This window comes from Hesperophylax consimilis, chromosome 17, assembly GCF_061612785.1.
Source record: "Hesperophylax consimilis isolate HC1 chromosome 17, BYU_Hcon_1.0, whole genome shotgun sequence".
NCBI lineage: Eukaryota > Metazoa > Arthropoda > Insecta > Trichoptera > Limnephilidae > Hesperophylax > Hesperophylax consimilis.
In genome coordinates, this window is record NC_142852.1 from 1,768,635 (window position 1) to 1,785,150 (window position 16,516).

The following is a 16,516-nucleotide window of genomic DNA, read 5'->3' on the forward strand; positions in this document are numbered from 1 at the left end:
CGAAACAACCCGTCCTAACTTTACGAGTTGTTCCGAAAAGCGAACACATTGAATACGGATACCAGCTGTTTGTGGTCGAGGGGGTAAAGGTTGTCGACTACGAATCCGGAATCCCGGCGTATATATCAACCGTCTGGAGCAAGTGAGACTACGGCATCCCCAATTGGGGGTTTGAACCTGCCGCAAATATTATTGTAAAATTTCGGTTGTGATTCCGTCTGTCTGTAACACCGGTTAAATGAACTCTACAACTTTTGCTTTTGAATGTAAGTGTCTTTGTCAAGATATTGGGTGTTTTTTTTTCGAGTATTCAGAAAAACGATATATTTTTTAATTTCCATTTTCAAAATCGGAACTGATTGTGATTTATGTTTCAAATGTTCAAATGTTTATTATTTTTTTAATAATTATTCGTATTATCAGTTTTGTTTGTAATTTTCTTAATAAATAAAAATCATACTGGATAATCCCCGACATTGTCCGGGATTTATTTTCAAAATCAGATGTAGATGCAGTACGCCCGAGGAAAACATGACACGATCAAGTGAATCAGATACCCGAGTCGGGCCATGTAAGAATAATATGAGAGTATGTATGAGACGATGTATGAATGTGAATGAGGCAAGGAGAGTGTGGTGTGACCGAGTTGTTTGGCGGTCCGTCCTCTCTGCCTACCCCTGCGGGTAACGGCGTGATGGTTAGTTAGTTAGATGTAGACATTCATTTTGATACATATATAATTTCGGTGACAACTCATCAAAATGATAATTCAACACACGTTTAAAAAGTGATTAAACAAAAACTAGGTAACATAAGATAGTTTATGTTAGTTTTTTTCATTGCTTTAAATGACTATAAATCACTTTTTAAAACTGTTTAATTATCAATCAACCGACACTAACATCAAGCTATTTTACAATCAAGACATCCACAACAATAATACTCGGAATAACAATAAAATCCGCATTCCTCTAACAAACACTACGAAATATAGAATAAAATCGCTTACTTATATTGCCTACACACTCTATAACACTCTTCCAGATATGTATAAAAACAGCCAGCAAAATTAAAAAATTCAAAGTAAGGCTTTAGAAGAATAATTTTTTTAAACATTTTGTTGTGTTTCTTTCTCTCTCCTTTTCCATCACATGTATTTGTAATCGAGCATAATCTATTTTTACCAACGTTTTAGTGGGTAAGTACCTTCTTCTAAATTTCTACCTTGACTCTGTGCTTATGCGTATATCCCTGTCTTTTTCCTTTTATGTTTCTTCTTGTTTGTTCTACTTTACCTCCCCTTTTCTATTTGTGTACTGTTTTGTATGTGAAAATTATAATGTTGATATAAAAATACCAATTTAAATTGTACCTATTAACTCCAACCTATGTATTTTAAGTTCCTCTCGTCCTACAATGAGCTTTGTAACTCATCGGGATTGCTCTAGCAACAAATAAATAATAAAAAATAATTGTGTTTGTTGAGTTATCGTTGAATCTATTCGTTCACAGTAGAACGGCCAGAACTCGCCTATGATAAAATGGCCCCCCACTAAAAATAGGCCTCGTGCGCGGGAGGAAAAGTGCGGCCCGTCACGTGAGACGGGAAAAAATATTTGCAATTTAAAAAAACAATAGTCAAAATGGCGGAACGGAATGGTACTTGGCCACAGGCCAAAAAGTCGCGGATTCAACTCATTCTTATTCATATGTTATTTACTATCGTATTATTCTCGACAGCTAAACGCCATCTATGGATACCTTATAGACTAATCTATGGGTAACTTATAAACTAATTTAGTGCCATATATGGGTAACTTACAGACTAATCCTGTGCCATATATGGGTAACTTAGACTAATCTAGTGCCATATATGGGTAACTTTAGACTAATCCTGTGCCATGTATGAGTGCCATCTATGGGTAACTTTAGACTAATCTAGTGGCATCTATGGGTAACTCATAAACTAATCTAGTGCCATCTATATGTAACTTATAGACGAATCTAGTGCAATCTATGGATAACTTATAGACTAATCTTTTGCCATCTATGGGTGGGTAACTTATAGACTAATCTTTTGCCATCTATGGGTGGGTAACTTATAGACTAATCTTTTGCCATCTATGGGTGGGTAACTTATAGACTAATCTTTTGCCATCTATGGGTGGGTAACTTATAGACTAATCTTTTGCCATCTATTTTTTTTTTTTTTTTTTATGTATATTTTATTTAGTTATAAGAGTTTACATCTTATACCTAATATATTATTTTCTATGACTACTACAATATTATTTACTTCTTACATACTAAAATTTAGATTTAACAACATTGAGACATAATCCACGAAAAACTGCAAGACTTTTAGCTTCCTTAACAATTACCGGGAGTTCATTGAACATTTTAAAACCTTTATAATAAATATTGTTTTGTGTTTCTGATAAGTGTGTTTTAGGAAGCCTAAAATCGTTGCAGTTTCTCGTAGGATATAAATGAACTGCACTATTAATTTTAACATTCTTTGACATATAGTCAGGTAACATTTTATTTTTTAGCTTATAAATAAACACTAAGGTATTATAAACTAATCGTTGCCTATCTATGGGTAACTTATAGACTAATCTAGTGCCGTCTATGGGTGAGCTCATTTTTTTTTGTGACACCTCACAAGAGTGTTCCTTTCTGTACAGTGTAATGACAGGGGAGCTATCTCGCCACCCAGTTGGGCAGCGTTGTGAGGATGGTTAAGGTAGGGGCTGTAGTGAGGGATTTAATAATGCGAGTCGTGAAGAGGCCCGGATTATACGAAGGAGGAAAAACAGATGCCGGTAGCTGGTTCCACATACGAAAGAGTCGAAGAAGCGGCCAGTTTTCACGAAGCCAACATGTACTGTGTACGGGTGTGCCGCTCGTGTCCGTCGTGTTTCGCGCACGTCGCAACGGGAATCAATGATGCTAACTCCTAGGAGCAGGCTCCATTAAAATACTTGCAGAACAGACTCAGCATGCCCACATTGCGTCAGTGCATTAGATGCACAGATTAGATTAGCATACATATAAACCTTGCGGAAGAAATTCTCTAAATGACAGTGAAAATCCTATCAAACTCCGTTGCATAATTAAGAAGAACTAAGCGCACAAACAGACAGACGCGGATAGTGACTATGTTTTATACTATTTACAGACATAAATACTAATATCAATGATATTACAATCGCAAACAAATGTTGAACAGAGAACGAGTAGTAAAAACGACCTGTTCTCGTGCAAAAAAATAAGCTGAACAGATGAAATGTGATGTATACCGATTTGCATGAAAACTAATATCCAGAAAAAAATTGTATCTGTTAATTTTGAAGCAGTATAATTTGAGATTACTCCGGGAACACCAACACGCCCAGGATGCACTTCCATCAGTTCATATCTTCGGTGATGACTACAGAACTGTCAGAATAATTACACCGTTGCCACATGACAGCTCGCCGCGACCGTTTTACACGCGCCAGTAACCGAACGATATACCAATACCAGTCCATGTAAAAAAGACTTGATAAAAATACCAACAGCTGTTCAATCAATACCATTATTTTAACCTTTTGTACTCCAAATTATCTTTTACTAGTGACAGAAAATATATTTTTACGACTTGAAAGCGAAGCTTAATGCTAAATCACTTTTTTGATTAGTCTTAACGAATTGGTGTACATTATGAAAACCAAAAAATATGCTTTAGATAAATTGAAGGTTTTCCTATCGTTTCGCTTCAGTAGAATACAAATAAAATAATAAATTACTCAATAAAAAATATAAATGTAAACTACTAAAAACAATATTTTTCAATGGAAATGTATGAACGCGTAAAGGAAACAACTTTTAAAAAATACAGTATTATAGCTAAGATTATCTGTGACAGTTTCACTTGATTAACTTTTTTGCTTTCTTATAAAATTATTTAAAAAATAAATAAAAACCAGCTTTGTGCTTGAAATCGAACGTTTCTAGACACGATTTAAATGCCTATTACCTACAATATAAGGTATACCAAGAATATACACATTTCTGGCTTGTAGCTTCCTCTTAAGGCGATGCAATACGTCGTGTAATATTTTAAATTGAGCCGCTATCAATAACAACCCTTACGTAGATGGAGATAAGGTAAATTCCCGCTTAACACCATGCGCCTGTTGTGATTTATGCAAGAAAAAAACATGGCCAAAAAGTGCCTTTTATTTTATTTTGTGATGTTCAGGCATAAATATTTATATTTCTTTCGATCATTTTATAAATAACTTAATTTGCCACATTATACAATAAAATCATAACCGAAAATGGGTTCGTAAGTAGGAGATTTTGAACTTTAAATCAGTTTTCATAGGCCTTTCCATTATTTTTTTCTGTGCTTATAAAAAGACTTATCTAAAAAAATACTCGATTATTCCAAAGGCCAAGATGTATTTTACTCGCAGTATTTAATTAAAGCATCTGAAACATTTCTAGGCGACCAAATTTTCAAACCAAAAACACATGATTTTGCATTACTACGTATGGCATCGCCTCAACCTTTTTTTTCCCCAGCAGCTGCTGGGGAAACTTCAGCATTACTAATTTAAAGCGATTCGGTTGTTCAAATAATGCGAATCTCACATAAAATCTAGCTAGCGGAACAAAATACGTACGTACATATACGTAATAAATAAATAATAACAATATTTAATCAGCCGCTGAGATAAAGCTCCGCAACGAATAAATCTCCCTGGCAACAGATATTATTATTTACGTATTTGAAAGCCGATAAGGCACTGAACAGATAAAACTGCCAGGGGTGGTGTGTGTCTCAAATTTAATATACATCAAAGGGGATAAAATCTGCACCAACGACCATTAAAAGAAAGCTACAAGCCAAAAATGTGTATATTCTTGGTATACCTTATATTGTAGGCAATAGGCATTCAAATCGCTTAAAAAATCGATTCTAGAAACGTTCGATTTAAAGCAAAATTTTATAAGAAAGCAAAAAAGTTAATCAAGTGAAACTGTCACGGATAATATTAGCTGTAATACTGTATTTTTTTAAAGTTGTTTCCTTTACGCGTTCATACATTTCATTCTACGCGTTCAATTATTTTTTTTATTTGTATTCTACTCAAGCGAAGCGATAGGAAAACCTTCAATTTATCTAAAGCATATTTTTTGGTACTCATAATGTACACCAATTCTTTATAAAGATTAATCAAAACAGTGATTTGGCATTAAGCTTCGCCTTAACTATGGATTAAATATGCACTAACGACCAAAATAGGCTCATATTTAATATACACCAACGACCAATGAGGATAAAATATGCAATAACGACCATTAACCATGGACCTAAGGGGCTTAAATATGCACGAAAGCCTAAACGGGCTCAAATATGTACTAACGAACTTTTAGGCTCAAATATGCACTATGGACCAAAAGGGCTTAAATACGCACGATAGACAAAAAGGCTCAAATATGCATTAATGACAACCAAACATTAATGACAAAAATGGCTTAATTAAACAACTATCGATTTGTTTAAAATCGACATACTCGTAGATGACACTTGTATAGGAATTATCTGACAGATACATCACTGTAATTATTATTATTAATTAGCGGATTAGCAAAGGTAATAATAATCCGATCATGTACATATATGAGATGTGTGTCTAACTAAATTATTTATTCTGTTCCAGTGGAATTTGCTATCAGTATCGCCATGACATTGCAATATCAGCGTTCAGAGTCTATTCAATCACAACTATCAATAAATTAACAATGTATTATTATGCTTAACCTAACCTTAAGTTTTAACTATTTTTTGTCGTAAAAGGGTTAAAGCCTAACTGTTTTGAACTGCTGTCAAATCAACAAATTTAACCTTCACGTCACGTTGTTTCACCGCGGGGATAGGCAGAGGGTGCACCGCTAAACTAGTCGGTCTAGGCATTATTATAAACTTGCCGCATTCACATTTATACATCTTCTAATACATACTGTTGTGCTATTCTGACTCTTGACATGATCTGATTTCTGAGCTGATCTGACTCTTAACATGATATCATTCTTGACATGATCTGACTGTTGACATGATCCGACTCTTAACATGATCTGACTATTGACACATGACTTTCGACATGATCTGATTCTTGACATGATCTGACTCTTGACAAGATCTGAATCTTGACATGATCTGACTCTTGACAAGATCTGACTATTGACATGATCTGATTCTTGACATGATCTGACACTTGGTATGATCTGACCCTTGACATGATCTGATTCTTGACATGATCTGATTCTTGACATGATCTGACACTTGGTATGATCTGATTCTTGACATGATCTGATTCTTGACATGATCTGACACTTGGTATGATCTGACCCTTGACATGATCTGATTCTTGACATGATCTGACACTTGGTATGATCTGACCCTTGACATGATCTGATTTCTGACCTGATCTGACTCTTATCATGATCCGACTCTCGACATGATCTGCCTCTTGGCAAGATCTGATTCTTATCAAGATCTTACTCTTGACATGTTCTGATTCTTGACATGATCCGACTCTTGACATGATCTGACTCTTGACATATTTTGATTTCTGACCTGATCTGACTCTTGAAATGATCACACTTTTGACAAAATCTGACTCTTGACATGACCTAAATCTTTACATGATCTGACACTTGAGGTGATCTGACTCTTAACATGATCCGACTCAAGTATTTTGTTCACCGAAGCAAATCTTCCTCAGGCGTCTTCAAATTCTTCTATCCTTAACTTTCGCATCCCCTTACACTCCTTTCTACGTTCTACATGCCCAAACCATCCTAAGCGTCCTTTTCTTACATGAACCTAAACAGCTCCTATTCAAGGAGAACAATGTGAAGCTACAGGGTGAGTGGGAAGATGTATGAAAAATGCCAAAACTTACTTAAATTTTTAAATAACATCCATTCCTAGTCCCATCAAATACCCAAAAAAAAATCATAAGCGTTTATAACTGCATCATTAAAACGAAAATTAAATTATAATAGTTCACTATGCACCACTTTGAATACAAATCATTTCAAAAGTGTGTCATACAAGATGGCTGCCAGGCAACTTCCCCTCACATTAGATTTGGCTTCAATGCGTTCATACAAAATCGCATTAATGCTCCGTCCAGGGATTTCTTAACATTAACCATTACGCTTTACCACACACACGTCTTAGAAATCTCATTTATACAGCATTCAGTCTACCTTCATCCTCTTCACTTTTAAAAATGTATTTTTATGTGAACAACGCAAAAGAATCCCATCCATCTGGAGCCAGTGAAACCAATTACGAGTCTAAATGTAGTGGGAAGGGAAAGGAGATGGGGTAGAGGAAGGTGGGGAAGTATCTGGCCATTCAGATCTGGTCACCAAACACGACTAAAGCCATTTCAATCAAATTGCCAGTTACATGGCATCCTCAATTATGAGGCTAAATGTAGTGGGGAGGGAAAGGAGATGGGGTAGAGGAAGGTTGGGAAGTATCTGACCATTCAGATCTGGTCACCAAACACGGCTAAAGCCATTTCAATCAAATTGCCAGTTACATGGCATCCTCAATTATGAGGCTAAATGTAGTGGGGAGGGAAAGGAGATGGGGTAGAGGAAGGTTGGGAAGTATCTGACCATTCAGATCTGGTCACCAAACACGACTAAAGCCATTTCAATCAAATTGCCAGTTACATGGCATCCTCAATTATGAGGCTAAATGTAGTGGGGAGGGAAAGGAGATGGGGTAGAGGAAGGTGGGGAAGTATCTGGCCATTCAGATCTGGTCACGAAACGCGACTAAATCCATTTCCAATGCTGGAGGACTTGTCTATCAATGGATTGATACTACAGCCTTGGACCAATCGGCTACTGGCCGGATCAGAGGGAATTATATGTTGCGACAGAATAGTGGAGTACCATTTTGATGATATGACATCCGTTGCTTTGTGACAATAACACAATGGTGGAAAATTATTTCTCATTTTTAAACATAATATATAAAAAAAATATGTCATTTTTTTATAATGAAATTTCGAAGGCCATTTTATGTAATGCTACAAATCGTACTTAGATCTGCTTGGAAATTATTCTATAACACTGGCGCAGGCCCTTGAAAAATCACAGGATATTATTAAATTATTTTTGACTGGCTGACGTGCACCCGGCCTTGCTAGGGGGTTATCCTTAGGAAATAGACGTATACAATTTTACAAGTTAGTTATTTAGTTAGTGAGTAAAATTTCGAAATGTATCATGTCTGTAAAAGCCCTGCTAGAATTCAATTAATAGATTAAGGCGATGCCATACGTAGTAATGCAAAATCATGTGTTTTTGGTTTGAAAATTTGGTCGCCTAGAAATGTTTCAGATGCTTTAATTAAATACTGCGAGTAGAATACATCTTGGCCTTTGAAATAATCGAGAATTTTTTAGATAAGTCTTTTTATAAGCCCAGAAAAAAATAATGTATAAGGCCTATGAAAACTGCTTTAAAGTTCAAAATCTCCTACTTACGAACCCATTTTCGGTTATGATTTTATTGTATAATGTGGCAAATTAAGTTATTTATAAAATGATCGAAAAAAAATTAAACATTTATGCCTGAACATCCACAAAATAAAATAAAAGGCACTTTTGGGCCATGTTTTTTTCTTGCATAAATCAAAACAGGCGGATGGTGTTAAGCGGGAATTTAAACCTTATCGCCATCTACGTCAGGGGTGTTATTGATAGCGGCTCAATTTAAAATATTACACGACGTAGTGCATCGCCCTAAGTAAATTGACAATATTAGTTTTTGAAAGGCATAAATAGTATAAAATAAAGTCGCTATCTGCATCTGTCTGTTTGTGCGCTTAGTTCTTCTAAACTATGCAACGGATTTTGATAAGGTTTTCACTATCATTTAGAGAATTTCTTCCGGAAGGTTTGCATATATAATACATGCATATTATATTTATAGATATTAGAGAAAAGTCCATGTTTTGTAATCAAGTCGTAAAAAAAATATAATTTTGGCGCTTACATTGCTTTAATTGCTGGCTAAACCTTATGAGATAAATACCTAACCAATGAAGGGTAGGCAGAGAGGACGGACTGTCAAACAACTCCATCTTGGCACACACTTCTTGCCTCATTCACATTCATACATTGTCTCATACATACTCTTCTATTATCTCTATGACTCTTGACATGGCCCGACTCGAGTATCTGATTCACTTGATCATGCCGACTTCTGCTACCATTCGCATCATATATTCTCCTTATACTACTTCCTTTGCTCATTCACTGTACATGCCCAAACCATCTAAGCGTCCCTTTCTTAATCTTACTCATTAAGCTTACATCTACTTTAATCCTTTCTCTGCCAGTTCCATACATCAGGGTAGGTACCAGCACTCCATTGTGGACTGCTAGCTTGGCTTCTTTGGACAATGTTTAGTTAGCGCCAACTGCGTTCAGTCCACCATGAATGGAGTTCCCTGCATTTCCCCTTGTTTCAATATCTCTGTCAGCCTTCCCATCTCTCTAGAACATACTTCCTAAATACACAAACTCATCCACCTGCTCCAAGTATTCCTCAGCAACAACTATATTGCACACTGTTTCCGTACTCTCTCTTTCAAACACCGTGACTTTAGACTTACTTACATTCATCATTAACTCATTCTTCATACATACTTGGTTCATCCTAGACACGAGAGACTGTAGATCTTCCATACTATTACCAATCATACATCTTATGAGATACATATGAGGCCCCTAGAAACAAAAACGGAAGTGTCCACTTTGTTAAATTGTTGGCAATCTAAAAAAAACGTTTAATCAGTCCGTTATTCATCAATATGCAAGGAAATTTTAATAATATGATAGTAAACTGGTTTAAGAATACTATTTTAATTCATCTATGTATCTAAATGCCCCAGTTTCTATAAAAAAATAATTTTTTTGATGGACACTTCCGTTTTTGTTTCAATCATTTTGACCATCTTGGACACTTGCTGTTTTGTTTCACAAACAGTTGGAAACTGCCGGTTTTGATGTAAATGACAATTTCAAAGATGTTGCAGTCAATGTAAGAAAACAATATTTTTAGGAAGATTTTTTTATTGAAAAAGTTGCAGTTGAGTTCCTCTTGAAGATATTATTGAAAGTTGATAGGTCACTTCTATCTTAGAAATTTTCATAAATTCTGGATAACAGAAAATATATTTAAAAAAAGGTAAAATAGATTTAATAAAAGGTAAAAATAGATTTAAAGAAAAAATAACTAAATTATAAAATAATACAAAAATTAACTAAATCATTAATAAGTCTGACACGATTTCTGCCGATTCCTCATTACATTCTATGTGAACATAATCATCTTCTTCTTCTTGAGGTACAAGCGAAGTAGTTGGACATAATTTCGAGTAGAAATTCAATTCGGGAATATTTCTCCAGTCACCGCCAAAGTGGATATTTAGCAGTTTTGCAACATCTCGTAATATTAAATGATTAACCGAAATTTGATTAGCCTCAATTAAACTGGGATTTATCATATTTGCAGTTGAATTCCTCTTGCAGACATTATGGAAAGTTGATAGGTCACATCTATTATTTGTTTCTCCTTTTAAAAGAATAGTCGTTTTATTCACCTGGAACCCCTGGCCTAGCCGATTCAATCCAGTTCCTTTCAAAAAAAATTGTGAACAAATTCAGATAAATCTAAAAATGTCATATTTTGACATTTGCCTACAACTTGATGGCTGTTTACCTTTTTTTCTTGGCGATGTTTGCCTTCCATTTATGCGGTTGTTTGACACGTTTTCTCACTGATTCCTGTGGCAATATATCGGGGAAAGTTTCCATTCTTGGAATATTTGACGTCCACTAACAATAAATGGTTATTTCCACAAAAAATAACAACTTTTCACTACACGATTCACTGACGCTTCCGCACGAGTTTGTATGAATTCAAGTACGGCCGCCATTATGAATAAAGGATCCTGATTGGCTATTTGAAAAACTACCGCTTTTGTTTCGGAAGGAGGTGGACACTGCCGTATTTGTTACAACAACAAAACTTTAAAGCCAAAATACTATGGTTTAATGACAATTATATTAAAAACAGATATATTCTCGAGATAGAATGAACCTTTCTCTATAAAACTGCATATTCAACTCATTTTTGACGTTTGGTGGACACTTCCGTCTTTGTTTCTAGGGGCCTCATATGTACTATGAAATTGTATATCTTAAAAAGGCCTACAGAAAAGTCCTAGATGGTATATGTCTATCTCCTAAGGAAAACCCCCAGTAACGCCGGGTATATGTCACCTAGTTAATTAATAAAATGATTTTTGTACCTGCTTTATTGCTTGTCTGATATAATTTATTCTTTTCAATATGCATCACATATGCACCGACAACCAAAATTAGCTGCCAGAGGCAGTCGGTCTACGGCACCCCAATTAAAAAAAATATAAATAACCATGTCGAATCTTCCCGCCCGGCCACAATCAAAATCAATATTAACGTCAAATAATTATAAGCAATAATCAGTCGCCTGAAATACTAATACAAATTGAAAATATCTCCCAAGTAAAAATAAATGTCGCCTACAAGAATTGAACCCGCGCCTTCTGTTGTCCGGTCAGGTGCTCTGTAACCACTGAGCTATGTCGGCCTATTTCCAACCCGCCAAATGATTCAATATGTACAAGTACCTCAATCAACAATTACTGCTTATTATATTTTTTCACCTACTTTATTTTTGTAGGAAACGCTTTGTAAGTGCTAAATTTCTCACTAGATGGCGTTGAGACATATTATATCTTCATTAATTGGTAAAATATTTTTAACTTGTTAAAAAATAATAATATTAACGTCGACCAAGAAATCCCGAAACTTTCCATTATCCTTTTCAAAGAACCAATTTAACCTTCTCCTAACTTCTTGTGCGAATGTCTACTATATAACATCCAATGCAGTTGCAAGTCGCAACATTCTGGACATATTTAGCGATAGCCTACAGAACTGTACAGAATTTCTACAATCTCTTATTTTCACTTGATTTTACTAATAAAACATGTTTTAAATTTTACACAACTGATAAAAAACCATTTAACCTACATTAATGATTGTTCAAAATTTAATAATTATTATTATTGAACTCCTCAAAGATGGTTTTTATAAAGCTTTTAAATTATGTATTTTTCTTCTTTTATACATTAATAATAAATTAATATTGTCAATGCATACATTATCCACTTATTTTTTGCAGTTGCGTGCGTTTCTACGTAACATGTGAATATGTGTCGGACTTGAAAATGTTTGTTCAAATTCACCTGTACAAGCCAAAAAACTAAAAATAAAAACTATTTGAAGTGTTGAAATAAGAATTTGTCCAAACGCAGACATCATTTATAATGTTGATCAAGAATCATCTATTAAAGAGATGAAATAACAAAATTCACACATTGAATTCAGCTTTAAATCTCTTACCTCAAGTGGAGATCTCATATTCCTACTGGGTCCTGATGTAATAATAATCGAAATGTTGTTGAATTACAGTGAAATTTTGATCGAGCTTTCCTCAAATAATCATTTTGCTGCATCACGATACATGCAATGCAACGAGCGCAGCTTAGAAACTGCAAGATTTTGCAACAAGAACGCAGCTTTTAGAACTGTCCGGGCGGCTGAACAAGGCGTGCGCTTGTATAATTGCAGCGCCTCTCACAGTCCAGCACCCGCAATCAACTACAACTGCGACTGGCGACAATCGAACTGGACTACATCGCGCCGCCGTTTGAGACCGACATATATGTCTCAGACCACGCGTACCACAACCATACTTGAGAATTTACCACTGTTAATCTCCACCACTCACGGTGTCGAACATTGGTCCGGGAGAATTCGTCATCGTTCATCTCCACCAGCCACAGTATCAAGCATCGGCTTGAGGAATTCGTACCGTTCATCTCCCGATCATCAGCCTAGGGAATTCGCCACTATTCATCTCCACCACCCAGTGTCGAGCATCTCACTTGAAGAACATTGGAAGATCTATGATCTTCGCCACTGGCTGACCACTACATCACTGCTGGGTGTGTATCACGGTGCCGAAGGGATCAATGACGCTAGTTCCTCAGAGCATCTTCCATCGCAATACCGATAGAACAAGGACAGCATACCTACCCGACGCCTGTGCTCTAAAGATTGCAGTCCGCTTGTTAAGATTGGGGAATCTATCAAACGGACCGCCTGTTTCTGCACAGAGTCGAGGGTTTTTTTCAGGTATTTAGGGGCTCCGGACCAGAGATGGCTACCAAATTCGACAATAGGGCGCACTTGCGATTTGTACAGGGTCAGCAGTTGTGTACTATTAAAGTATCTGCGGGCCCTGTACAGTACGCCCAGCTTCTGAGAGGCCAGCTTTACTCTGGCTTCGATGGAGCCCCCGTACCTGAGCTGGTCACTTATAGTTACACCAAGCATATCAATGGAAGGCCTGTTCGGAAGATTGCTTCCGTTGAAGGAGACTAGATTATCATTTGGATCCCTTTTAGACGTAATCAGACAGGATTGGGTCTTGAGATTATTTTTACCCCAGGAGGAAATACTCTCGAGATAACCGTCCATTCTCTGCTTCAAAGCCCTCCGAGCCGTTGGAGTTTGTGTGCCCTTTGGGGGCTTGTCAAACAAAAAGCTATCATGAACTGTACTGTCATCTGCGTAACAATGAATCGGTGCACATGTCAAAAGGTCATTGATGTGCAACAAAAACAAAGTCGGAGACAGAACCGACCTACGACAATCGCATCCTGACATGATGCATAAACTTTCTTCAGGCCGGTAGATATCGTGAACTGAAATCCTTGATGAAATGCCAAATGATCGTTCCATTAACTGTATATTATTTTCCTACCTTATGATTAATCCTGGGTTTGGTGGCCCTCACCACGGTGGGCCTGTTGGGCCCGTGCAGGTGGTGGTGGCCCTGGTGGTGGAGCGCAGGGGGGTGCGCCTGCTGCGCGGGGGGCTGTGTCTGCTGCGCGGGAGGGGCCTGGGGGGGAGCGGGCTGCGCGGGGGCGGGCGCCTGGTGGACCACAGGCTCCACGGGGGGACGGTGGTGGACCACAGCGGTCTGGTTGGCTTCTGCAAAAGGAAACTCACATTAAGAAGTGGTCGTAAAAGAACGGCAAGGATAAGGGTACAATAAGCAGTGAGTACAATACATCTAGGAATATTCTTCGATATTATAAAAATACCTCAAAGTCGATAATTTAAATATTTTTTTATTATTTTGAATGAGGTCTCCTTTTTTTGAGAAAAATGAATTATATTTAAACTTGGGTAAAACGTGTACAATAATAGGTTATGTATTTTCATCGTTTTTTTACTGTCGAAAAAAATTACAATGATTCTATTTTTATGTTGACGGATAAATTTTCTAACGATCTAAAGATTTAAAATGTGGCATTATAAAATTTTAATAAAACATAAATTAAATCAAACGTAAAATTGAATCAATCCTAAAGTTGAATCAAACGTAAAGTTGAATCAAAAGTAAAGTTGAATCAAACGTAAAGTTGAATCAAACGTAAAGTTGAATTAACTCAGACTAATTTGTTGCTTTTGAGAAGAGGTCTCATAGAAATAGTTCTGTCTCACCATGCTTTATATTCAAATCTAGAAGATACGTCTAGAAACGTTTATTTGGACTTTATTGCAAAGCAGAAATACTCTGAACTTCTGTCAGAGCTAAAACCTTTAGGTTTGCTTGCGAATGGCTCGAAAAATAATTATTAAATCTCTCTTATTAAAACACTACTTTATGCCGTGAAAAGCTACTAGAACATGACTGCGTTACAATAATACATATGGTGTTTGTTGCGGTGGTTGGTACTGACCGTTGGCCCTGCCCTGCTGCTGGGGCTGCAGGGGGGCGCGGGGCTGTGCGTGCTGCGGAGCGGGGGCGCTGGGGGCAGGTCCTCCGCTGCTATTGCGAAGCTGATAACAACAAACAAACAAAAAAAAACCATTAGACACAATTAGTTCAGTCACAAACAAGAAACAAAAAAAAATTGACCACATAATATATTCTCCTTTCTTCGTTCATCCGCTCTACACGCCCAAACCATCTAAGCGTCTCTTTCTTAATCTTACTCATTAAGCTCACATCAACGTCACATATGCCTCAGGGATCACATTTCAACAGCATTCAGTCTACTTTAATCCTTTCTCTGCCAGTTCCATACATCAGGGTAGGTACCAGCACTCCATTGTGGACTGCTAGCTTGGCTTCTTTGGACAATGTTTAGTTAGCGCCAACTGCGTTCAGTCCTCCATGAATGGAGTTCCCTGCATTTCCCCTTGTTTCAATATCTCTGTCAGCCTTCCCATCTCTCTAGAACATACTTCCTAAATACACAAACTCATCCACCTGCTCCAAGTATTCCTCAGCAACAACTATATTGCACACTGTTTTCGCACTCTCTCTTTCAAACACCGTGACTTTAGACTTACTTACAATAAAGTTAAAACCCGGGATAAGTCTGTGTAGTTACTACTAGTCGGAAAGCATCCTAGACTTCCTGTTCCATCCACATGTACATCATACACAATAAGAAAACAATGAATATGAATTCACCATAATATCTACATACATCACAAAAATAATGCATTCATTATTAGTGTAGACTCAAACCTTTTTTAAAAGGGCAACGCTTAGCAAGATTGTCAACAGATGGCAATGATAATCATTTTCTGACTACTGACATGGCCCGATACAAGCATTTGATTCAATTCATCGTGCCATATCTTCGTTGGGCGTCCCCGACTTCTGCTACCATGCACATTTGCATCATACATTCTCCTTACACTTCATTCTTCATTCATTGTGTAATTGGGAAGAATTCTAGAGAGATGGGAAGGCTGACAGAGATATTGAAACAAGGGGAAATGCAGGGAACTCCATCAATGGAGGAATGAACAAAGTTATTAAATATGAAATAAATTACAAGAGTTCCAACTTTCCAAAGCCAGGAGATGTGGGTCACAAGACGTTTTCACCAGGGTATTCTGGAACGTGCCACAAATGTACTATATATATTATTTATCTCTGCACAAGTCCAAACTCCAAACCATCAAACCTACTACCTTTCTCAATATTATTCACTGCGCTTGCATTACATCTCAGATATCTCTGTCCTACAGCATACAGTCTACTTTAATACTTCCTCTGCAAGTTCCGTGCCTTACCTACATTAGGGTAGGTATCAGAACTTCGTTGTGGACTGCCAATATATCAAATGATGATTTTTTGCAATACCCTCATCGACGGCAAAAGTCTTTTCTGCCACAGCCATTGGGACTAAGGCATCTCCGATTTGGGGAATATTGCCAGGTTGTAAAAAGTGACGAGTGAAAGCAGAAGCGAAAGAGAAAGACTGGCTATTCAGAACTAGTCAGCAAAC

General features: G+C 36.9%; 1 protein-coding gene across 1 annotated transcript in view; it reads right to left on the minus strand.

Annotated features, from left to right (window-relative positions):
- Window positions 1–16,516, minus strand: part of LOC149415743 (la-related protein 1-like) — an 85,149-nt gene that overhangs the window by 63,130 nt on the left and 5,503 nt on the right. Inside the window, exons 2-3 of the mRNA XM_089641476.1 lie at window positions 14,951–15,050; window positions 13,966–14,195 (exon numbers count right to left, since the gene is read on the minus strand). Coding sequence (XP_089497602.1) covers window positions 13,966–14,195; window positions 14,951–15,050 — 330 coding nt within the window. The remainder of the gene's footprint in view (window positions 1–13,965; window positions 14,196–14,950; window positions 15,051–16,516) is intronic.